The sequence below is a fragment of the Elgaria multicarinata genome, chromosome 8 (assembly GCF_023053635.1).
Source record: "Elgaria multicarinata webbii isolate HBS135686 ecotype San Diego chromosome 8, rElgMul1.1.pri, whole genome shotgun sequence".
NCBI classification, from domain to species: Eukaryota; Metazoa; Chordata; class Lepidosauria; order Squamata; family Anguidae; genus Elgaria; species Elgaria multicarinata.
In genome coordinates this window covers 15,165,956-15,190,609 of record NC_086178.1, presented here as the reverse complement: position 1 = coordinate 15,190,609, position 24,654 = coordinate 15,165,956, and the positions used below count along the sequence as shown (strand labels likewise).

General features: G+C 46.7%; 1 protein-coding gene and 1 long non-coding RNA gene across 2 annotated transcripts in view; both read left to right on the top strand.

Annotated features, from left to right (window-relative positions):
* Positions 1–24,654, top strand: part of LOC134402107 (uncharacterized) — a 137,708-nt gene that overhangs the window by 75,198 nt on the left and 37,856 nt on the right. Inside the window, exon 2 of the long non-coding RNA XR_010025697.1 lies at positions 4,807–5,096. This is a non-coding gene — a long non-coding RNA (uncharacterized LOC134402107). The remainder of the gene's footprint in view (positions 1–4,806; positions 5,097–24,654) is intronic.
* SOX2 (SRY-box transcription factor 2) lies at positions 19,933–21,069 on the top strand. The gene has a single exon (XM_063131439.1). It carries the CDS (start codon positions 20,080–20,082, stop codon positions 21,058–21,060), a length of 981 nt encoding a protein of 326 aa, XP_062987509.1. The 5' UTR covers positions 19,933–20,079; the 3' UTR covers positions 21,061–21,069.

The window sequence follows — 24,654 nt, the reverse complement described above, 5'->3', positions numbered from 1 at the left end:
GAGGACGGGAATGATTCCGCCTCGGCCCGGTGGCTGCCATGGAGCCAGGCGGCTTTGGATCCCAATAGGCTGTTCGTTCAAGTTGTGGCTCAGGGTGTCTCCCAACCGGGCGTGGGGATCGGGTCATTTGCAAGTGAATAGATAACGGCGTAGACTACCATGGCATACCTGCCTGCCTACCTAGTAACCTAAGGAGGAAGCCGCGCGTACAAACACGCGCGCATCTTTCCGCGTCAACAGCTAGAAAGGGCTTTAGCGGTGTGCGCCTGTGAGAAGACCGTGTTCTAACGACCGGCTCAAGAAGCCGCTTTGTACAGCTTCCAGGCGTAATAAACACGGACGGAGAAGAGCCAAATTATAGTCTGGTTGACCCGAAAACACATGTATATATTTCTGACAGATGGATGGATCCACAACTCTATTAAGCCGAAATCTACAAGGCAAGCGTCCTTGGAACGGATCATTCTTGAAAACCAATCGCGTTTGATTCGGCGCTGTTATTTTCACCACCATCCCCGCTACTCCGGGAAGCCTTTCAAATGCCTGCCGTTTTAAATACCCTCCATTGCAAGGGAGTTGATCCCTTAATTTCCCCGCGAGACTCCGCAAACGTTTCTGACGTTCCTGGGTCACCAGGACACGAGTTTCCTGGGGTGGGGGTGGGGGAGGGGAAGGCAGAATGCGGGGCTTTTTGCGCTCCCTCCCCAGTCTGGGCGTCGGGGCACATCCTGAGCTTGGCGCTCGGGATCAGAGAGGACGGAGAGACGTCTCCCTTTTTCTACATTCCCCCACTGGACCAAGGCGCTGAAGATCACCCACTGGTGTTGATCGCTTCTGAACGGAAGTGATATCTTGGGTATTCACAGGGTTATTTCTGCCTGTTCCCGATTCATAGCCCGGTTAAGGAGAAGCGCTTCCAAGGAAGCCCCCCACCCACTCACCCCGCCGGGTTGGTTTCAGACGGGAGCACCCTCCATCCTAAACATAATATATTGTTAACAGCCGAGCGCCATTCATTGTAATGGGATGTGGATTGGAAATGAGTGTCCCATTACAATCGCCATGTATGGTGTTCAGGAATGAGGGCGGGTGGGATGGGGGAGGGCCGCTAACGAAGTTTCTCGACTTAACAGTTTTGCGGACGGCGCGTCTCTGGCTTTCGTTCAGACGTTGAAGGCTGGTGCAGACCTAGCCTGGCTCTTGTAGCCCGATCCTCTGCGTGCCCCCCTGGGGCTCAGTCCCGCCGGGCCGCTCGACTGGACCCGCTCCCCAGTGAGCGCGCAGAGGGGGGCAGCTTGAGGAGAGCGCGCAAGTGGCGATCAAGGGACGCGCTGCGTCACACAGTTCATTTCTACTCTTGGCATGGCCTTTGAGAACCTTACTCTTCCGTCTAAATGGTCTTTCCAAAGGAAAGAGTCCATGCAATGAATCTTCAGAAGACGAAAGGTGAATGAGCGAAGTGGGGTGAGGAGGGGGAGAGAGAGGCACTCAAAAGTAATCTAGCCTGGTCTTGTGGCGCCGGTGGGGAGGCAATTGGAGGGTTGCCACGGCCTCTGCCTCTTCGGGAAAAGGCCACGAAGATGGACTTCACTAAGCCAATTTCTATTGAGCTCTGCTGGACTACATGAGGGAAACCCCGACGTGGCGAACCACAAATTTGCCTAATCAAAGTGTATCTATTTTGTCCTTTTACATTCTTAAATGTGGGCTATGAAACAGCGGTGGGTGGATTTGCTAGTCGGACTTCGCCTCTGAGTTTCAGCTAAGCCTGACGTCTCCCCCGCCCCACCTCAAACCTAGATTCATTTGCTTGACAGCAGATCCTATTGATTTCAGCGGACCTCAATTCCAAGTGGGGTTAGGGAAGACGATTGTCTTTATATCCCAGGTCTTGGGCTCTAGTGGTTTGTGGACCAAGATGTGCCAGCAACGATCTAGCAGCCGGCAAGCGGCGTTGTGAGATGTCGGCCCGTTTCTGGGGGCACAGGCACCGAACGCCTTTCCCAAGGCCTCCTGGACACGCGTTCTGCTCCCGCTCTCGCGGTTTCCCTAAAGGGGGCGCGCCAAGGGCTGGCAGCGCGGCGAGCCACGTGCTTTGGGAAGCGCCGGGCGCCAGTCCCACACGGTCCTGCCGAGGGTCTGCCTTGGGCGCGTGTCACTTCTCATTCCCCAGCAATAATCCCTGATTAGGTGACTTTCCGAGATGCGGCCTCTAAACCAATAACGGGAATTCCTAAAGCAAAAGTGCAGCCCGGAAGGGGCAGATTAAAGCGGGGGTGGGGGGCGAGGATCTTTTCTTTTGCTTGAAGGGGGTGGGCAGGATGGGATGGAGAGAACTAATTAAAGAATGCGTCGCGCGCTCGCACACACACCCCGCTGGAGCCATTATTCTCTGCAACAAGTTGCTGACCCTTTCCCCACTCCGGTGAAGAAGTCACGGAGGTAGATTACCGTCCGGACGGGGTTACAGAGGCGGCAAGAGCCGGAGCATTAATTCCTAGGGAAACACGACGCCCAGCAGAACAACTCTCCCCCACCCCCCGCCGCCGCGCCCCATTGTCGACCCACGGGTCGGTCCAGGCTGGCGGGTCCCGCTCGGAAACGAGGCTTGCTAAAGCAGTTGGGACGGGGTGGGGGTGGGGTGGAGGCAAGATGGAATTTCTTCATCCTGTGAGGCTGCTTTGGCAGGAACGGAGAAGACTGCGTGCGCGTGTCACCCCCGCGAAAATTAGGTATCTCTCTATCCCCCTCCCCTCAGCTTCGGTTATTTATTTATTTATTTATTACACTTATATACCGCTCCCATAGCCAGGGCTCTCTGGGCGGTTTCCAGAAATTCTAAATTCTAATTCGGTTAGTACTTATTTACTCATGACCCTCAAGCGGGGGCGGGGGAAGGAGTCTACACTTACGCAAAAGAGGATGAGGATGATGGACGTCAAAACTGTGAAGTTAAAATCGACTTTAACTTTTAATACGATTTTAAACTCAGATAAAACGCACACAGAACACCTCGCATTTAATCTGAGGACGCATAGTCAAAATATTTCAACACGCGTTCTCCGTTTCGTGTCACCATTGGGTGCGGGCCCGCACTTGCAGTCACAGCCCAGGTATGCACGGGGTGGGGGCGGGGGCGGGGGCGAGCGGGGACTGCTAATCCACTTTCGCCACGGTGGAAACCCAAGCAGTGCGGAACTCATTGCCACTGATTAACTAATCCTGTGTGAACGTTCTTGGAAACTGGAACCCATTCTGGAGAGATCAGAGACTTGTCAAGGGCAATGAATCTTGCTGGTGCAAGGGATGCGTGGTCAACCCAGGTGGGAGGTTGTCTTCGGACGTGACCTTCTTGCGGAAGGAAAGGAGTCTGACTGCGCAGCAGCGTCGGATCCCAAGGCGCTCCGAGGGGACCGAGTGAATAGAGTATTCAAGAAAGCTTGGTTCCACTCAGACTTAACTGCGCTGAGTGTCACCTAATGAACAGGAGCTCTTACAGAGGCGAATGTTCCCGGCTGAGCTAAACTGTGGCCACAGCTAGACCTAAGGTTTATCCTGGGATCATTCAGGGTTCGCCCCTGCCTGAGCACTGGCCGGATCTACACTACTGCTTTTAACAGTTATAAAGCGCTTTAACTGCTTTAAAGCACTATAAAACTGTTATAAAGCGCTTTGAACAGGTTTGACCCCTGGACGATCCAGGGATAAACCTTAGGTCTAGCTATGGGCACAGTCCTTGGGGCAGTAATCATACGGGTTTTTTGACTTTTATCTTGGGAGTGAGATGGCAAACTTTTGGGGGATGAGCGCAAGGAGAGACAGGCGTCTCTTTCTTGGACACAGTTTCTGGATACTGAGGTGTCATGAAGGGAAATTATCTATGCCCATCCTGGAAGATCAGCTCTTGAAGCCTTGTGTGTTTATGGTACACGAGGCTGGAAAAACAGGGCACGCGCACACACAGGGGCGCGCGCACCCCCAGACAAACGGGTGCAGATGTGTGGCTGTCCACTTCGTCTTCAGTTTAGCATTTCCAAATACTCATTTCTCATGCCCCTCCCTTCTAATTCTAGGGTGTTTTTTTAAAAAAAGCGATGAATACATTCCGCCCTCCCCCCATTGAAAGAAACAGATGTTTGGACCGATTAAAACGTGAGGGGGAGATAGAAGCCTTCATCTTTATATATAAAAAAGTAATCATCTGTAGTAATAGTAATAATGATAATGATAAATAAATAAATTAGTAGTAGTATTCAGGGACCGGTTAGGTCTTAGCGGGCCTTCTGCATTGGTGCTCCTCCCTTGGGCGGGAGGGGGGGGGGCAACCAAACCTAAATCTTTATCAAGCCCCTATTCTGTGGCTTCAACAAACAGAATCCCCATTACTTCACGGCGCCTTTTGTTGGCCCTATACAAATGAGAACAAAATGGTTATTCAGGAAAACGCTTTTCGATTTGTATTGTGTGTGGCATGCACAAAGCACACTGTTATTGTATTAAAAAGAACCATCTGTAGCAGAAACAATAGCATCAAATTATCTTTGAATACCCACTGCAAAAATATAAAGCTTTTATTCTTTATTCTTATTCTCCTCTATGGAGGGGGGGAGAGAGGGGGAGAGAGAAAGAGACGGAGAATTGACTTTTTTGTTGTTGTGGGTGCATTCTTATAACACACACACGCGCGCGCACACACAAAATCAGCCATTTGGATTTTTTAAGCCATACCATAAACGATTTTCCCTCTCTCCCTGTCTCTCTCTCTCCCTCTCTCTTTCTCCCTCTCCCCACCCCCCCTTGTTCCAGGGGCTGCAGTTTAAAGCTAGGAGTAGGACTTGAAGGATGTGTAAGGCAACCAGGAGAGACGGGGGGAAGAAAAACCGAACTGGATTCACTCTGGATGGAGAAGAAGAAAGATTGCGGGGGGCGGGGGAGGGGGGGAGAGACGGAGCCTCCAAGCATCTGCAAGTGTCGCTGTCCGGGAAAAGTGCTCCAAGCCCCCGAGGCCGAGTGGGACTGAGGAGCCCCCGTGGACTTTGCCTTTCTTCTGCCAATCAAACGACTTCCGAGCCAACAGCCTGAACTGGCAGGAACCTGTAAGTAACTTCAACCAACTTTGACATGAACTCCAGCTTGGTTTTTTTTTTTTTTCTTGCCTTCGCGGGTGCCTTAAAAAAAAAGGGGGGGGAATATAGGCACACGTCCGTATACCAATCGTGAGGAAAGAGCGTTATAGTTTGGTAATATGGAGGTTTCTCTTCCTCTCTCGCTTTTCTGCCCCCCTTCCCGCTCCCCATTTTTGGATTCAAATTGACAGCTTATGAAAAGCGCGTTTGCTGCCTCAGCAAAAGCAGCAACGAAACAAAAACGACACGTTTTTGTGCCCCCCTTTCTCCCCCCCTCCCAGCGTCTTATTCGGTTTACGAACAAAAAGAATACATACTGCTTCTCTCTCTCTTCCCCACACCCCCGGAAAAACAAAAGCAAGAAAAGAAAAGAAAAGGTTTGCACTTATCAGAGCGAGAGGTTCAAAACGGCGCTGTCTTTAGGTCAGCGCCGTTTAGCAAGGAAGGAGAAACCCCGCTTTGTAAAGAACCCCAGAGCCAAATTGCAGAAAATAAAATCAGAGGGGCTTCCAGTGACGGGGGCACTCTGCCCGTGCAGCATCTGAATCTGACACCGGGCACGTTGGATTTCCGGAAAGCAGGTAATGCAGGAAGATGAAGCAAGGGGAGGGGGAGCAGGGAGGGAGGCGAGGAAAGAAGGAAGAAGAAAATCAGGGGAGATGTTTTACCTGGCGACATCTACAAGGTGCTGTTAGGCACCAGCCAGCGGTCGAAGCGCGCACTTGCTCTCTCGCGCCCCCTAATGGTACGATGAAGACCAGCCTTTAATTGATTCACACCAAGGGGGAGATTTTTCTCTCCCCCACCCCCCCAACTTTTTTTTACCCATTTGGAACTCCCCTCCCTTCGCAGAGGAAGCGCCCCCCCCCACCGGCAGCACTGCAATGACTTCACACGACAGCGCCTGAAAATGATTTTAGAAATAGCAAAAAAATGGCTAATTATAATCCAGGATCTCTCTCTCTCTCCCCCCCCCCCCCATTTTCATAAGGAAGCAGCTCCTTTTACGAAGTTGTGAGTGTTTTGATTTTTTTTCCTATTTCTTTTTCATTATTTTTTTTTTTAAAAGAAACACGAATTTGGTAGATAAAGGTTAATCTTGGGTTGAATGACGGAGCTGTGATTGACAAGAGAAAAGGTGTTGAGGGCAGGTCGAGCTGTCTTATTTACAGCCCACTGCTTGCTATAGAGCCTTTGTTAGGACTGGGAAGCTAATTTAGCGCTGATCAAAAGCACCACGGAGTTAAAGGGGCTGGTAATGACTGCTAATTTCATTTCAGCCTCATACATCCCCGACCGCTGTAATTAAAGACGTGCTATTTAAATACAGGTGAAGAGGGTGTTTTTTTTAAAGTGGGGGGTGGGTAGGCCGTTGCAATTTTATTTAGGCTTTCCATCATAAATGGGTGCGGATACAACGTCTGACACAGTTTTTCATTTTTAGGTTGTTATTTTTATCTCTTCCTGTAAACTCGGGCTCAGTCTCCTTTTAAAAATAAATTTTAAAAAATAGATTGGTGTGGACAATAGATGCAACCCTAATAGAAAGATCGCTCACAAATACGGAACAACAAGGGGCATTAATGTGGAGTTATTTATTTTTGTTTGATACATTTAATAAGATCTAGTGACAATCAGCAAGAAGGGAGTGTGCTGGTTGGAATGGGGGAGGGAAAGAAAAAAGGAAGGGAAAGATCAGCTTCTTTTTTTAAAGTGCCTCTAAGGAAGATCATTTATTAATTAAATTATTTCCCCCACTTCATGCTAGATTTGTTGGCTCTGCAAACGATGTAATTTCGCAACTGATGTAACCGTTTCTTTCTAGGAAGACATCAAAGGATAAAAGCTCTACATTTTCGTAGTTGGTTAAAATTGATACAAAAAAAAAAGGAAAGAAAGGGAGAGGGAAGTTAGCCTTTAATCTCTTTTTATCCATAAGGACTAAAGATCTGTACTCGACCCCGCTAAGCTTGCAAGCTTGTACCCGCTTCTTCCGGGGTTGTGATGGGCTTAGATGAGAGGCGGGGGCTGAGCAGGATGTCTCAGCGCCCCCTGTTGGCCACAGCGCCAGTCCTGCTGCAGCAATAACCTTGTTCTTGGGTGTTGAGTTCTGTGTCTTACACATATAGTTTAGCAAACTTAACAAGATAAAATAGGTTGGCAATTAAAATCAAAGTATAAGAAAGGGACTTGTCTACCACACACTGCGCTTACAAAAGTTTCCTTTTCAACATCAGTGAGAATTTCCAGGACCCAACCCAGACCCTACTTAATGGGGCAAAATGCTTCTTTCTTGAGTATTTTAATTTCTCCTTCACCTTGTAAGAGTTTTTTTTTTAAGTAATGAATAGCCTATATATTAATCAACAGATTAAAAAAACCAATCCGTTTATTTTTCTTTTAGGAACTTATCTACAGTGGAGGCATTATGCAAATGAAACGTGACTTGTATGTTTAATTTGTAAATTGCAACATCATTAGAAGTCAAATCACTGCACTAGTGTTACAAAACTACAGAATCAGTTTGACTGAGGATGCAGTTATAAGAAATTCCTTTGCCCATATTCCAACACTTCCTGAGTGGCTAGGAAAGAGTCCATGCCAACAGGTGCTCTTTGAAAAGTTTAAATTTCAAATTAAAGCAACAATAATATCATGTAGTCAAAATAATTAAAGCCTTTTTTTGTACATGTTTCTGAGGAAAATAAATGTTTGGCCTTTTGCTAGATCTTTTTCTTACTAAAAATACCCTAATAAATAAATTCATTAGTATATCCTACTAGGCAAAATAAGAGAAATCCTGCCATTCTTCAGATTTGCCCTACTATCTTCCTGACTTAAAATTATGTAGCCTCTGTTAAAAGTGTATTTGTAGCATGTGTTTTAAAAACAAAAGGCAGAATCCTAGTCACCCCTTTTATTAATTTGTTGGGTTTTTTTATTTATTGCTTTTCAAACATATCTCCAACAGAGATAAAAGTTGAAACTGCAGAAGTAAAATCACTATAAATTGAAAAAGCAAAATAACACATCAATCAACCACATAATTTAAAGGGAGGGCTTTATGCAAACTTGAGGCCACAACTTTTACTGAGTGAATGCCATAGAAATCGCTGGTACTTTCCAGTAAATGTGTTTTGAATCCTAATGGGGCCGAATCCCCCCCACATATATTGCTATTGACATGTATGCTTAAGAGCAAGTCCCATTCATTTGCATTGCATTTACATCCCAACAGCACAACCCTCTACTCCTCTACTCAAAAGTAAGCACAATTAGCTTCAGTGAGGTTACTCCCTGGTAAATGGGCAAAGGATTGCAAACTTAGATTCCCACACTTCATCCCTGTGTCCTGTCTCAGGCCGCCTACAAAACTTCCGCCGACATCCTCAAATGAAATGAGCTCTATATTTTCTCTGGTTCCAGGAAAGTTGTCCTTCCGCTTCCCAAGCTTTACGAGATGAGAAGTACTGAGCGGGGGTTAGATGCAGTATATTTGGGGGATCTGTCCAGAATGTGAGATTCTAAAGGGAACGTGAGGGGAAAGAAACACCCCTTTGTAGTGTGGCCCGAAGACGACCACTGGGGATCTCCGTTCAATTCAATGGAAGCCTCGCCATTGACATCCTTGGGACGTGGCTTGCGCCGGATCTGATGTGCCCACTGCCTTGCGCATCCCACTGCCTTGAGCAATGGGATAGCGCTACCAGAGCCTTGAGGTCCGACATCTGTGGCATTTGCCCCTTCCCTGCGTGAAAAGGGAATCTCTTCTCTTTTTGAGATGCGGCAAAATGCCTCTGCGCGTTTTCTCTCTCCGCCTGTTGGAGCAAAAACAAACAAACAAACAAGACCACGTTGTACTGAAACGGGGCAGCTTCATCATCGCGGTTGGTTGTCTTTTACGCGAAGACGAAGAAGAAAATGGCAAGATCTCTTCTTTGAAAAGAAAAGGGTTTCCCTTTGGATAGCTGTTGGGGGAGGCGGCGGTCTCCTACAAAGCGCTCAGAGGATTTGTAGCTGGGACATGGATGCTTTGCCCCTGTGAAAGGAATCGCAGCGGGTCAGCCACTAGGTCCACGAACCCTTAAGCAAAACCTAAGCCCCGATCCTAAATGCCCAAGCAACCTCTCATGTGGCCGGATGAAAATGCCCTGGCAGGGGCTTGAGTGAGTCAGAGGCGGAAGACTAATCGCAGGACCAACTCTCCAACTTTCAAGTGAGGGATTAGAAGGCGATTAAGAAAAGGGGAAAAATGCATTTCCTCTGTATTCTCCGTGTGTGTGTGTGAGAGAGAGAGAGGGGGGGGCACACACTCAAACAGGACACAAAATAAATGTTATATATGAAAGTAACGGTCATATTTATAGAGTGTCATTTATAAATGACCCCATCCTGTGAAACTCCCTCTTCCATCTAAAATGTGCCCCTTTAAAATTCTTGTTTTAAAACAGCAGAACCAAAAACCACTGAAAAATGAAATTTCTTGAAACAAGAGATTTTAAAATTTGACAGCTCAGTTCCCAACAAATTTTACAATTAAAAATCTATTCAAGCTCTATAGAGAACAATGGTGCAAAGGGTCTTGACCGGGGTTGAAGGTGTGGAAGTCATCAAAATAGTCACAGGAAGTATTCCCTATATATTAGGCAGTCAGACAGGGACTTATAGATGACGTGTAATTTATTTATTTTTAAATCGTATTAAGGGTGCCTGCCTACATCCATCCTGTGAATTCTCCTCTGCACCATCAGACTTTCCAGGCTGCTTTCAAACAATAAAATCCAAATAAAAACAAACTAAAACAACCCAGTAAAGAAAGAGCAGCAGTAATTTGGGGTGGGGGGATGACAGAAGAATCCCTGGAATGTTCTAGAAGGTGAGGAAGAAGATGCCTTCTTCCTGTTCGTCTTGACACCTAGAGAAAAAACGCAGATCATCTCAAGGGCAGGTTAGGGTTTCTCTCTGTAAAAAGATAACAAAGATTCCCTTGGATTCCAGCCTAGCACCATTAGGCAGAGGAAGCACACCAGAAAAAGGGCCTAGTTCATTCTCCGTAGGTGTTTCTCCATTTTCTCTTGGAAAGAAGCCAGCAGCTATCTCAGTCTTTCCATGGTGGGTCCAGTGATGTTCTTCCAAAAGTGTCAAGGCCATTGATTTGTTATTCGCATTTATATGCCGCCTTAAATGTCTGCTAAAAAAAAGACATGGGGGTGGGGGTGGGGGTGGCTGAGAGCCTCTGGAGTCCCAGAGAGGTGGGATTTCGGCCATCTTAGAATGTTCTTCTTTCCCAGACTTGAACACATAGGGAGTTCCTGCTCACGAGGGCTCCAGGTTTTCCAAAGTGGAAGGAAGGTGGCATTTCCTAGTGGACGCCAGTCATATAATTTCACACGGGACTTCTTACGTTCGTGTTTTGCGTTGCGATGTTCGCTGCGTGCTTGGCGCCCCTGGTGGATGGGTCGTGATGCGCCTTCATAAACGCACCATCCGATCCTTCCTTTTCTATCGCGGCCATTCGCATCCCGAGGCCGGGAGCTGCGAAACCGCCTTAAAGAACGTGTTTGCTGGCCCCCACCTCTGTCGACGGGGGCGGGGTGTGTGTCAGTGGCAAACATACCACGGGGCAGCAAAGAATCCCCTTATTCGATCAACACGTCCTGATGTCTAGGCCAATTTCTTCAAATGGGATGGAAGGAAGTCCTCTCAATTGAGGCCTATTCAAGTGCAATTAAAAGCCAATGAGATGCGAGTCCTATGTCCCAATGCGGAATTGCCAAGATATCTGCCCCACTTACCCACCCCCAACCCTAGAGAATTGGCACACCCTACCCCGAAGGCTCTTCTAGGAAGAAAATCCCAGCGGGGTCCAATCAGATTTACAGAACGACCTTTAGCTCGCCTGCTTGAATGGAAGCACCATTGATTTCAATGGGGTTTATTTTCCATAACGACTACGATAAGGATCGAGGTGCGAGGCTGTCAAGACTGTCAACAGGCGACAGCTTATCCCAGAAACCTGGAGACGGTTTTTGCAGAGTTTACCTCCTCCCCGAGACACGTGTCTATTCTGCCTCATTCAAGGCAGTTCTGCGCTACTGCGCTGCTTAGTGCCTGTTGAAGTCCATGGAACTTCAGCCTTTTTTGCAGGGCTGCCTCCATTGACTCCCGTCAGACTAGTAGCATCTTCTCCAACCCATTTGGACAGAAACGCATCTAATGCCTGGATTACAGTTTGACTACTCAGTTTGACCAACGAGTCTGATGATGCTATCGGAGGGGTAAGCCTGGAGTAATAAATCCCATCGTAGTTAGTGACAGTGGCCGATCCTGAACGCCTTTATTTGGAAGTAGATGCTGTTGACTTCTCTCAACATCCTTCCAAATCTGTGTCCATTGTCTCTCGGTTTAAAACTGGCATGGATCTAAATAATTGGACTGAAGAGGCATCCTTCCTGCTCTAAGCACCATTTACTTGGACGTGACCCATTCAGATCAATAGGACTTGCTTCCGAGTAGCACGTTATCCAAAACACATGACTTAGAGCTACATCCCGTATCCCATAGAACTTGCTTCCAACTCAGCCGGCTCTGGTAAGCAGCCATAAAGCGTTTTAGGATCGGGGGAGTGAGCAGGCCACAGTCTCACTTCGCATCATTTGGCTTCGGAAATACCAATGGAGCAAACACCTAGGGGTTTCCTTCCAGCAGTCGTGACTTAGAGCCACATGAGTGTGCGCAAGACTCCAGCCCTGCTCAGCTGGAGTTTGACCAGTTTCAGTGGGCGAAGTTCTTTTGTTCCTAGACATCAGTCGACGCAGGAAAGGACCAGTTAGAAGATGGCCATACCAAAGCGGTCCTGGCAAGAGAGACTATGGGACCCTTGTGGGTCTTCGTCGAAAACTTTTATTATGACTTAGGGGTTACTTCATCATAGGTAATCTATGCACACCTTCCTTGGAGCAAATCCCACAGAGTACAGTGGGATTTACTTTTGAGAAAACAATGTAGAGGATCTCAGGTAGAGAACGTGTTGAGGTTAGAACCTTGCATCTTATTTTCAAAGTTATCGGGAGTTTTATTTTAAAGCAAGGGCGTGAATATATTTATTAGGGGAAAGGAGAAAATGGGAGAGTTTTTAAGAAGCCACCTGCGTTTAAATACATCACTTGCGAGTAAATTCCCAGGGAATCCTGTGGAATTTATTTCCAGGAAGGCTGTTTAGGATCTCCGTGCAAAGGCTAGAAAAGATGAGGAGGATTTAGGTACCCCTGAATAGGTATTAATCTACCCACAGTCTGGGTGGAGAAAGAGGGGCATCGTCAATGCATTTTTAGGAGTGGGGTGAGGATTCTAATCCGCTTTACAGCGTTTACTGCAAAATCATCTAATGCAGATTAGTGACATTCTAATACCCTGACGAGCCCAAACCTAAACTCGGAAGTCAGTCCAACCGAACTGAAATTTATAGCATTATCCTATACCTGTCTACTCAGAAGTCAGCCCCGTTGGCTTCAATTGGACTTTCTCTTCGGTAAGTGGGTATAAGATAACAGCCTTACTTTTTAAGTAAGCATCGTTAGGATCACACCTCATCCGTAAACATTGGGAATTCTAGTGGTTTCAGGTAAAAGCGTTCAGGAACGAGCTGAAAAGTCATACTCAGTGGGACAATTCAGTTTGGTAAATTACGGAGAGGATGACATTTCTCCCAGTCACTAGCCAAACAGGTGGTTTGCCTGCAAATCTTTCCGCTGTTTTCAATGCTACCCAGATATACCTTCTCCCCACACCCTTGCTTTTAAGCTTTTAATCCTACTTTTAGAGGGTGACGTGATCGAATGGTACCTGTTTACGTGGGATATTTCATTAGGGGCTTTTCTTTTGGTTGTTTTTGTTTGCATAGAGTTCTATTGGTTCATCTAAAATCACATGTTTTTTAAGTATTTGTTAGTTACTTTTTAGTCTCTCTCTCTCTCTCTCTCTCTCTCTCTCTCTCTCTCTCTCTCTCTCTCTCTCTCTCTCTGTGTGTGTGTGTGTGTGCGTGTGTGTGTGTGTGTGTTTAGGACTAGGTGGAGGAGTGGGGGTGACAGTTTAGTAGAAGTTCTCTCAACACTTTCGCTCGTAATAATGTCATTCGTGATGGTTAAGATGAAGGAATTCTTTGCAAAGCGTGATCTGCCTTCCTTCGGTTATTTGGGTGTGGGGTGGGGAGCGAAGAACTTGAGAACCCTTGAATTATTATTGGGTAGATCTGAGTTTGGTGAGGAATCACTTGTTGCCCTCCATTTCACTTCCTCCCCCTCAGTAGCATAATACTACTTCAGAGAATGACACACTGGCCGTTTGCTGGACGAAGAAGAACACGAGTTGATTGAACACCTCCGGATAATAATTTTAAAGTAATAATTAAAGTTAGTTAGTTATATATTGTAAGAGTACACACACACACACACACACACAATTTCCATGGAGTAGTTTGGCTCTGTCATGCACATTTCCCCATCAGGCCCCTCCTTGGCTCTTTCCCCAACTGAAGGACACACACCGTCACAATTCACAGCAATTGTTCAATGTGTGCGGGTGTGGGTGTATTTGTAGTTCTCAGCAATCCACTACTAATACATAGAAAACAACTTTTACATGGGAATCACCTCTGTGTGGAAATTGCATGTATTCTCTTTTTCTTCTGGAAAGGAAATGTTTATTAACGTAACAAACCTCACATCCTCCAAACATGTTCAAAATGCTGCAACCCCCCACCCAACAAAATGCAATGTATGTATTGATCGTATTATAGGATCATACTAGTGTATAGTTGACATGGTATAATATAATATTTAGTTGATCTAAGCAGAGAAACAAGAAATATAAATAATAAAACTGCATGCAACTTAGTTTCCACAAATATGATAGTTCATAGAATATGAATAACACTGTATAATAATTCCAAAGAGATGGACTGAAATATATTACCGATTATATATTATACAGTGGCCTCTTGGGATACCTTTGCTTGTTTATTCTAAGGTGTCAAGTTTTTAAAGGCAGCATGACAATCCATTATTTGAGGGGAGGTGGAGAAAGAGATTTTAGTAATCACAGATGAGTTGTAATAGATGAATCTCCACACGTTTTAATAAGAAGAAATAAAATATTCCTTTTTTCCCGAATCCACCCAGCTACTTAGGATGGGGTTTTCTTCCATTAGATGTATGGGATGAATGTGAGCCTGGAAATATTTTATGTTCACCCCTCCTCCCTCATTCATTAGCATTCCAATTCTTCCTGTAGCCATCTGAAATTAATGGAATTTAGGGGACAGTTCGATGGAGATTATTTTGTTTTGAAGAGCCATTTTCAAAAATGTTTATACACCCTCCCCCCCCCCGCATTCAAATTCCTTATGGAATGGTGGGGGTATTTGTGTATTCTTAGATTTTAAATTTTATTTTAAAACAATCCCTTGGGGTAATGAAATAAAAAAAAAAAACTTTTGAGTTCGCAGGTTGACATTTTGCAGGAAATTGAGTTATCAAGGCAGTAATTATTTCACAGGGAGATAAAAATTCTCTTCGCCCCTAACTGTCAAACAGGAGACTCTTTTCAGAGTCTCCCCCCCCCACCTTCAAATTAGAACGTTAAAAAAAAAAGAAGAGTTCTGCTCTTCCTAGCCAAAGGGTCTGTGAGTGGTTAAACAGAGTTTTCCCCCATTCACCCCACCCCCACCCCAATACTGGTGGTCGTCAAACTCTGCTAATTAACAATGCTGAGAAATTCCAACCTAACAAGGACATTCTCTAAGTCTCCGCTGGTTCCCTGCCGTTCGCCTTCATTTCCATAAGAAGATTAAGAGTGCAGGAGAACACACTCAAATGCAGATGTAGAAAAGAAGGGTTTTTAACGAGCATCATAATAGTAAGATGCTTGGCTAGTTCCCGCCTAATTGCTGCAAGTTAAACCTCTATTTGCAGCTAAGGACCAAAAAAAAAAATAAAAAAATAAAAAAAGAGGGGGGAGAAGGGGGGTTCCAATCTTTCCATCTCCCCAAGACAAGATCACTTAGCAACTTTGGGCTTCAAGACTGAGTTGAGACAAACCAATTTTTTGTAAGTGCCCCCCCCCTTCACTCACCTACCTCATTTTGCAGGGTATACGCCAGGAGATGCATATACATCCAGGCTTTCCTGAGTTAAATGGTAGTTTAGATCAGAAAGAAAATAAAGACAAGTTCGAGGCAACAGAACAGTCTTGTTAATAAGCTCATAACGTAGCTTCCCCACCCACCCCTCTTTAACTCTCTATCGCTGGGAAGCATGGGGGGGGGCTGTTTATTTCATTTCCATAAATTATACCAAAGGCAACGAATTTTAAATCCATTCAGATTAAAACGTCGCTCTCCAGGCCTCGCTTTATATAATGCCTATACCCTACCACTGGTGGAGGAAGGGGGGGAGATATGAATGGGGTGCTGTTAATCTGAAGCAGACGATAATACCGTGGGTGATGCCATCTCTGTCTCTGTCTCTCTCTGCCTAGGTGTGCACACACACACACACACACACACACACACACACAAACACACACACACACACTGTTTAAGAGGGAAGCCAGGATCTCGACACACTGGCGAGCATTCCTAGATCTGACAGGGGGAAGAAGAAGGTTGGGTGGAGGAGGAGGAGTGGGGCGAGCCCGTGTGAAAAGCGCTATCAGCTTTATCTTATTTTTCTATAGCGCATTATTATGTATGTATGCCAGAGACAGTTCATTGCGCTGATAAGGAAAACACGGCTAATTAAAATAAAGCGGTAAATACTCGTGATAACGCAATTGTTAGGTAGCTCCATACCTTATTTAGATGATAAATGCAATTAACAAAGAGCCAAACCAGCCACTTTAACCTCTTAACTGTGTTATTATAGAGTTCAGTGCCAATAAAAAGCATCTAGTTATGGGGAGGGGGGAGAGGGGGGGAAGAGAGCATCATTCTTCAGATTTCCCTTTCTCCCGATCCACTAGAGCCTGCCTTACTCTCTCCATCTACATTATTATTATTATTATTATTATTATTATTATTATTATTATTTTAAACGCACACCTCGCCATCCATCAGTTCTCATTGTATTAAGGGAGACAAAATCACTGCCTCCTACACCCACCGCTTTTCTTCGAACTTAATTATCCATAAGATTTTTTAAAAGGACGTTATTCAAGTGTTTAGGCTAAAGTATAAACAACAACAAAGTTAAATATGGTGTCTGGACAATTAAGAGTGCTCTCTATGTGTGTGGGGGGGTGTATGCCCAGGCGGAGGGGCTGTGGGGCTGGGGAATTGCTCAACATTATCCGTCTATTTTCTTCCAAGTCTGGGGAAATGGAAGGGCCACGCTTTGATTTTATTTACTACCACTAAAGTCAATCAAACCAAGGCAGCTATATTAAAGCAAGCTGTCTGAGGATCGCAGGCCTCTTAATTTCTTTTCCTAATCCATACTTCTCAATAGGACCGAAAGTACTTATAAACTCAACTAATATGAACGAAGCTATTAAAGCAGAGTATATCCACTTAATAATAGCGATAATATTCAGCATTAATTGCACAAGTGCCCCCTGGTCACCTGCTTTCCTCTTTGGGGCCTTGTCAAGAAGCATTTGGTTCACTCGGGAAAGGGTGTTTTGTCCTGTTTTTGAAGGGGGGGGGGGAAAGGCGAATTGACCAGTAGGGGGCGCACCGACCCTATCCGTAAAACCCCCAGCTTTGAAAGTCCAGGGCGTCTTTCCAGTCGTTTCTCCTTTTCTTTTGTGTGTTTCAAAAATCACTTCTCAGCTTCCTCCCCCACTTCCTCCCCCCCTTTTTTAATCCGACTCGATTAGGAGTTTTAAAATGCTATCAATACTTTCTCAATTTTTGGCAGGCTTTTCCAAACTCCAAAATATGAAATAAAAATCTGATTCACTCGGAAAGCCCTTTCTTCCTGCTCTTTTACTTCCAGGGCCCTCGGTTTGAAGCTGAAACAAACTTTAAAACCGGGCCAGTGGGGAAAAGAGCGGTTTTTATTTTAGGGAGGGTGTCTGCGCGCGCGTGCGCCTTTTCTTTCTAACCAGATGTTGCCAACTATATTTTCTTAACGTAGTCTGAAAAGGGTCTTTCGTGTGCAGAGACACGAAGAAAAGATGTGAAAGCAATGTAGGGCGACCAGGAGGAGGAGGCAGCTGCGGGGGGGGGGGGCGGAGAGAAAGAAAATAACCTATTTTCCTGAATTTGCAACAAAACGGAACGTGCCCAGCAATAGCAATCGCTACATTTTTCTTCTTCAGGGGCTGAACGGGGGACGAGGTGGAAACCCCGAATGATTAAGCACTTTATAAAGCAGACATGGCAGGAGGGGTTTTCTCTGCCTTCCTTTCTTTGTAGTCAAGTGCGTTTTAGCGACAAAGATCCTCGAAGTAAACTTAGCTGGCGTTTTGTTTAGCAGCGTGAAGCGGCCGCGAGAATAACCAAACTACCTATTCGTAACGGTTCTGTTGCCGCCTCGCCATGGCCGGAGAGCTCACCTCTTGAAACCTACCCACCCACCCCCGCCCCCTCCAGTAAAACCACTATACTGGAGCACAGGGTGCGCGCCTCCGGGCGTGCGCGCGCTCCTGTGCGGACCTAAAAGCCAGCCTCCCCAAATCGAGGTTGCGCGGGTGCGTGCGTCCGTGGCCCACTTCTCCATCGCTTCTCTCGCACTTCTTATTGTACCTGCGCACCTGCTTCCCCAGACTGTCTGATGAGCGAAATAATGCCTCACTTTTAACTTGCAAAGAAGAATGTTTAAAAGGAGAGGGGGTGCTGGGGCCCCAGGAGGGAGATTCTTTAGTTCTAGGATGGTCTCCGTGTTTCATTGAATTTCTCCTTCTCGGTTTGAAGGAGAAGTGGGGAGAGAGAGAGGGGGGGGACATTTCTTTTATTTCCCCTAGAAAATGTCTCGTGTTAAGTAGCCACGAGAGGAATATCCCTGCTGGAGAAGATCAGATGTTGGGAGACGGAGCGGGAGGGCAGAGAGGCAGAGCACAGCTTGGCGTGGTTTGCAGGCGTTGAATTGGGGGAAGGGGCAGAAAGGGGCCAACGAGGCATAGGTCGAGAGAATAAGCAGCCCCCCCCCCACGAAACCGAAACACGTTACCCGGAAGTAAATCCCTTTGATTACTTTAGAACTGATGCCTTAGGATGGCCATGGAAAAGCAAGCGCCCTAGAAGGCCAGGAGTTCTGGAAGAGCTCTTATGGCCAAACCCGTTTGCTTATAGTCCCATTGGACCTCCGATCCCACGTACGGGCCCATGGGACCAACTCCCCCAATAAGTGTGCCGAAGCTCGCAGCTGCACCATGCTCTAGCAGAACCGAGTGGCGTGTGGAGGCCAAGTCCTGGGCTCCGTTCAGTGATTTCCATGGGAATAAGGGCCGTTGCGTGCCACGAGCGCTCTTCCCAAGTAAACATAGGTGCGCAGCCCTAGAGGGCCATCTCGGGGGAGAAAATGAATGCGGTTCCGATGTTGCTTGGAGCAGAACGCATCTACGGCCAGGGTATCGGATGTCTTTCTTTCACGGGGGCCTGTCTGTGCATAGATCCCTTTGCAGGAGAGCCGGTCATCAGCTAGAAGCAGTGGGGGCTGGATGAGAAGCTGTCTGTGGTGTCAGGAGACTTTGTGGGGAAACCGAAAGGATCTGCTGAACGTTTGGAAAAGGAAGTGAAACTAACCGATCCCTAGAGTCCTAAGAAGGAGACTTCGGAAGTCGGGCTGCTGTCCCCCCCCCTCTCTCTCTCTCTCTCCACCCCCCCTCCAGTCTGTCATGCAAAAAAGAGGGGAAAGTTCCAATCCTCCTTCCCCTATCTCAAGTCAACATCAAGTTGTTGTGGAGTGGGGCTTTTTTGTTGTTTTGTTTTTAATGTAACAACAATGCTGTTTACACACTTCCTCCCAAAGGCGTGTGTGACCTGTTGCTTGTAAGAGGAGCTCCAAGGGGCCCTTTGAGTGGCTGCCTCCAAGCCCCGCCTCCTCCTCTTCCTCCTCCTCGTCCTCCTCCCCCTGCCTCCTGCCTCCTGCCCGCTTCCCCAAGCCGAGCTGTCCCGGCTGGCGCGCGGGAAGCCCCGCCCCCTTTCATGCAAAACCAGAAGTGGAGGCTTGTGCTCAGTGGAGGAGCCGGCGGGCGCTGATTGGCCAGGGCAAACGCATTTATTCCCTGACAAGCCCCCCATCACATGGATGGTTGTCTATTAACTTGTTCAAAAAAGTATCAGGAGTTGTCAAGGCAGAGAGAGAGAAAGACAGAGAGTGAGAGAAAGAGAGAGAGAGAGAGGGAGAGAGAGTGTTTGGGGGTAAAAAACAAAACAAAACAAAAAAAAGGAAAAGGGGAAAGGGACTTTTGCTGGCTCTTTAAGACTAAGAGATACACCGAGAGGGGGTGGGGGGGTGGGGAGAGGAAAGAATAGGAAAAGCCAAAGAAAGGAGGGGACACGGACCAGGAAGAAGTTTCTCAATCAAGACTCTCCAAGCCTCCTTTGTTATGATTCTCCTTGAATAACCGTCCGAGGGCTGCTGGCAAAGAGGAAGATCCTGGTGCCGGTCCGAACAGGGGAGGCTCTTTTTTTGGGAGGGGGAGATCTCCCCTCCCTCCCCCCTCCCCGGGAAGACAAGTCCAGCTTGGGACGTTCTCTCGCTGCTCTCGGCTGCTTCTCCCAACTCGCGCTCGTTTGCTCTCTCTCTCTCGCCCCCCCCCACCCCGCCCCGCAATTTTTTGTTTTGTTTTGGCGGTGGTCGGATTTCTCCCTGTCCGCGTGCGCGTGTGCATGTGCGTGCGCGTTTTTGGATCGCCCGTGTCCCTGCAGCCTCGCTGGTTTCCCCCACCAGCATTCCGAGTCCTCCCCGCCGCCGACTGCTGCGCCCCCTCCCCAGCGAAAGCCGTTTGAATGTACAGCATGATGGAAACCGAGCTCAAACCTCCCGCCCCCCAGCAAACGCCGGGGGGAGGCACGGGGGGGAACAGTACCTCGGGGGCCAACAACCAGAAGAACAGCCCGGACCGGGTCAAGAGACCCATGAACGCTTTCATGGTGTGGTCCCGGGGCCAGAGGCGGAAGATGGCCCAGGAGAACCCCAAGATGCACAACTCGGAGATCAGCAAGCGCCTCGGGGCCGAGTGGAAACTGTTATCCGAGGCGGAGAAGCGGCCGTTCATCGACGAAGCCAAGCGGCTGCGCGCCTTGCACATGAAGGAACACCCGGATTATAAATACCGACCGCGGCGGAAAACCAAGACGCTGATGAAGAAGGATAAGTACACCTTGCCCGGCGGGCTGCTGGCCCCGGGCGCCAACTCCATGGCGGCGGGGGTGGGCGTGGGGGCCACGCTGGGCGCGGCGGGGGTCAACCAGCGCATGGACAGCTACGCGCACATGAACGGCTGGACCAACGGCGGCTACGGCATGATGCAGGAGCAGCTGGGCTACTCGCAGCACCCGGGCCTGAACGCGCACAACGCCGCGGCCGCCGCCGCCGCCGCCGCCGCCCAGATGCAGCCCATGCACCGCTACGACGTGAGCGCCCTGCAGTACAACTCCATGGGCGGCTCGCAGGGCTACATGAACGGCTCGCCCACCTACGGCACCATGTCGTACCCGCAGCAGGGCACGCCGGGCATGGGCCTGGGCTCCATGGGCTCCGTGGTCAAGACGGAGTCGAGCTCCAGCCCGCCCGTGGTCACGTCCTCGTCCCACTCCAGGGCTCCGTGCCAAGCCGGGGACCTGCGGGACATGATCAGCATGTACCTCCCCGGGGCCGAAGTGGCCGAGCCGGCCGCCCCCAGCAGACTGCACATGGCGCAGCATTACCAGAACGCACCTGTTCCGGGCACGGCGATAAACGGCACGCTGCCGCTCTCCCACATGTAAGACAAAGGGGGTGGGCTGCCTGCCTGCCTGCCTGGCTGGCTGGCTGGGAGGAAACGAGCGAGCGAGCGAGCGAGCATGGAAGGAAGGAAGGAAGGAAGGAAGGAAGGAAGGAAGGAAGGCGCGCAAAGAGACCGAAACCGAGCGACAAACTTTTCTTAGAAATTCCGAACTTCTGCCTTTCCCCCCTCCCCTTGCTCTCCTCTTTTTTCTGGGGCGGGGGGGGGACCACACTATTTTTGTACAGAGAATAACTGGGCCGGGCCGGGCGGGGGGAGACAAACGAATCACATTCAAAATCAGAACCCACCAAGGAACTTGTATAGAGCTTCTCTCCTCTCGCCCCCCCACCTCTATTTAGAAAGGGAACCGACTCCATCAAACTTGCTTGTCCCCATTTCCGCCGCCCCCTCCCCAAAGTTCCAATGGAAACTGTACTTTGCAGAAAGGATTTTTTAAAAAGTCTTTACCAATAATCTTTAGAACTAGACTCCAGAAAGCCAAGTAGGAAAGGGGGAGGGAGGGGAGAAGGGAGGAAGACCGTGGAATGGGGTGGGAAATGTTTTAATATTTGCAAGCAACTTTTGTACAGTATTTATCAAAAATAAACATGGCAATCGAAAAGTCCATTGTTTATATTAAAAAAAGACAGACAGACAGAGAGAGAGAGGAAAAAACTTGAGAATTTGCCAATTATTTTTAAAATACACCAGAGTCTACTTAAGACGCTGAGATAATTGCAGATGGATTTATAGCAGCAGCAAAAATAAAATAAAAAGGGGGGAACCTGAATTTTATTTTAAAACAAAGTCCTGAACGTTTTAATTGTTTTACCAATTGTACAAAAAGAAAAAAATAGAATAAGTACTTGCATACCATTGAACTGTTTTGGGTTTTTTTAAAATAAAAGGGCAAAAGTTTAGGGTGTACTAATTTTTTTTACACATTGTTAAAAAAATTTGTCTTGCCCATTCACACACGTTTGTTAATTTAAAATAGCCCATTTTGTTTCCAAACTTTATCCTGTTCAGTTAAAACAGCAGCAAAACAGCAATTTGAAATTATTGTGTTTGAAATATTTTCTTATGGTTTGTAATATTTCTGTAAATTTATTGTGACGATATTTTAAGTTCTTTTATTTTTGTCCCTCCTCATTTCCCGTAGTTGTACTTTAAAGACTCGGCTGTGTATTATCTGAAATCAGTTCGCCGGCAGTCCATGTATATATACATATATACACACATGTATATAGATATATACATGTATATGTATATATACACACATATATATTTGAACTAATACCATCCTTATAAACAGGTACATATTCGACTTAAGTTTTTACTCCATTATGCACAGTTTGAGGTAAATAAATTTTTGAAATATGGACACTGAAATTACACTTGAGTCTTCGATTTATTTTTAGAAAGCAGGATACAATTTCATTTATTTATGTATTATCTATACTGCTCAATGACTAACTATAACTGCGCGTGATAAATTATATGGTAACATAAAGATCAGCAGAATGAGGAAATATTTCACTTTTTGTTTTTGAAAGGTAATTTCAGTGCTACGTATTTTCTAAATAAAATAATGTAAGGCCTGAAACTTGATGTGGCCTAGATAAGTATATCAAGTTAGAACATCTTCCTAGGAGGTAAAATGCATCTGGCTGTGACATATTTTTGAATAATAATAATAATAATAATAATAATAATAATAATAATCCTAACAGTAGAAAGAAGGTTCGGGGGAGTTTTGCTGTTGGAAAGATCGACCACTTGTTGCCAAGTGTTAAGTTTAGGCTGGACTCTTAACAGGAGCAGGAAGAGGAAAAGTAAGGTCCTGGCCAGGTTCGTGTCTCTCTTGACTTCTTTCATAATAAGTGATCTCCTTCTGGAGCGGTGTATTTAGGAGGAAATGGGGCTGACATGAGGTTGGTGTGTGTGTGTGTGTGTGTGTGTGTGTGTGTGTGTGTGTGTGTGTTGGGGTGGGGGGAATTGCAACGTCATGGTTTCAAGATAATTATACCACGACAATGCATAAAGGGCAGCTGTTATATCGGGGACTGTCTGGGGCAGTCTGGGTGTTTGACTCTCTAAACTTTCTCTTATTTGATTCCCCCCTCCATACATCCCAAGATTGTGTGTGTGTGTGTGTGTGTGTGTGTGTGTGTGTGTGTGTGCCCAGGATGGCGGGCAGTGGGGTGCGGGGAGAGCAAGCAAGGGTGGGGAGGATTTAAATCTAAACCATCAATATTGAGAATAATAACCTACAATTTTGTAATGCCATAGGCTTTCACAAAAGTTCGCTCTTGACTCCTAGTTCATAATTCACCAGCGAGGTGAAGCAGCCGAAAATCAAGCCCTCCCCCCTCCTTTCCAAAACGCACATTAAAGAAGAGAACATCCGTCTTGCCGAGGTAGATCTTGTTTAACTTTCTGCTCTTCTTGTTGTACTTTGACATATATTGGATGTTGTTTGAAAGAAAAAGCGCTGTCGATTCCTAGTATGTACAAATATCTGCTTTTCCACCCCTTTTCAGTTTGCATGGCACCTGCTTGGTAAGTAAGTTCCACTCAAATCAATGGGAGTTAGGCTGAGATCCCGAAATACTTACGTGGAGGTAAATCTCAATGCAAGCCAGTAAGATCTACCTACTGGTTGGGGTACTCCTCTCTCTCAAGCAAATCTCTCAGGAGGTCTGGAAGTCGAGAGTTTTGTGAAGCCTATAGCTTCCATGCTAAACAGGCACATAAAGGAACTAAGTTCCGTGGAAACCTATGGTGCCTAGTCCCGAGTGTAAAGTGGAATAAAGCTTTCACTGTCCGGACCCTAGCTAGAACCTTAAGCCATTGGTACTTTCCCTCCCTTATCGAACAAAGGCCGCAAATAATATATTTCGCCACCTGAATCTAAAATTGTTGCTGTTGTTAAGGTGTTTGTGCCATTGGGAAGCAGAAAATTTTGGGTGGACACAGTGCGTTTTTAAAGCTAAAGAAGTGAATGTTTGGTTATTTCTCAATGAATGATGGGTGTCATTATTATTATTATTATTATTATTATTATTATTATTATTATTATTTTACTTATTTTAGAGATTAGTTATTTACTGGTGTCTCAGCCGAAACCCATTCATTTGGAAAATAGTATCTTGGGTTAGAAACAGCTACCATGTAGATTCTAACATACTTGCTCGGACTATTTTCCTAGTACTTCCGTTTCAAATAGAGCCTGTAAGGCGAAAATCTAGGCCACATTTACTTGAAGGTTTATGACTTCCCTGTAAATGTGTGCATTGGGAGAACAGCCTTTCCCGATGATCCTTAAACCCGTTTACTTGGAATTAACTCCCATTGATGTCGTTGATACACTTCCCCTTAAAACTTTCTGAATTCAGGTTTTAGGAGCCTAGAATTCCCAGCCCTTTCTGTGAACCCTAAATTTGCACACTATAAACTGTGGGTTTTAAAGCAGGCCTCGGTTTGCACCAGGCCTCTAGCCAGCCAGCCATTTACGCCGGGTGATTTATAAAGGCCCGTTTAGACCTGTAGGCTCTCATCTGCTCCGTTTTCTACACCAGGGTAGAATCGGACA

Bases quoted from the DNA above. Each gene is read 5' to 3' on its own strand.
- SOX2 (XM_063131439.1), top strand. From the start codon at position 20,080: ATGTACAGCATGATGGAAACCGAGCTCAAACCTCCCGCCCCCCAGCAA.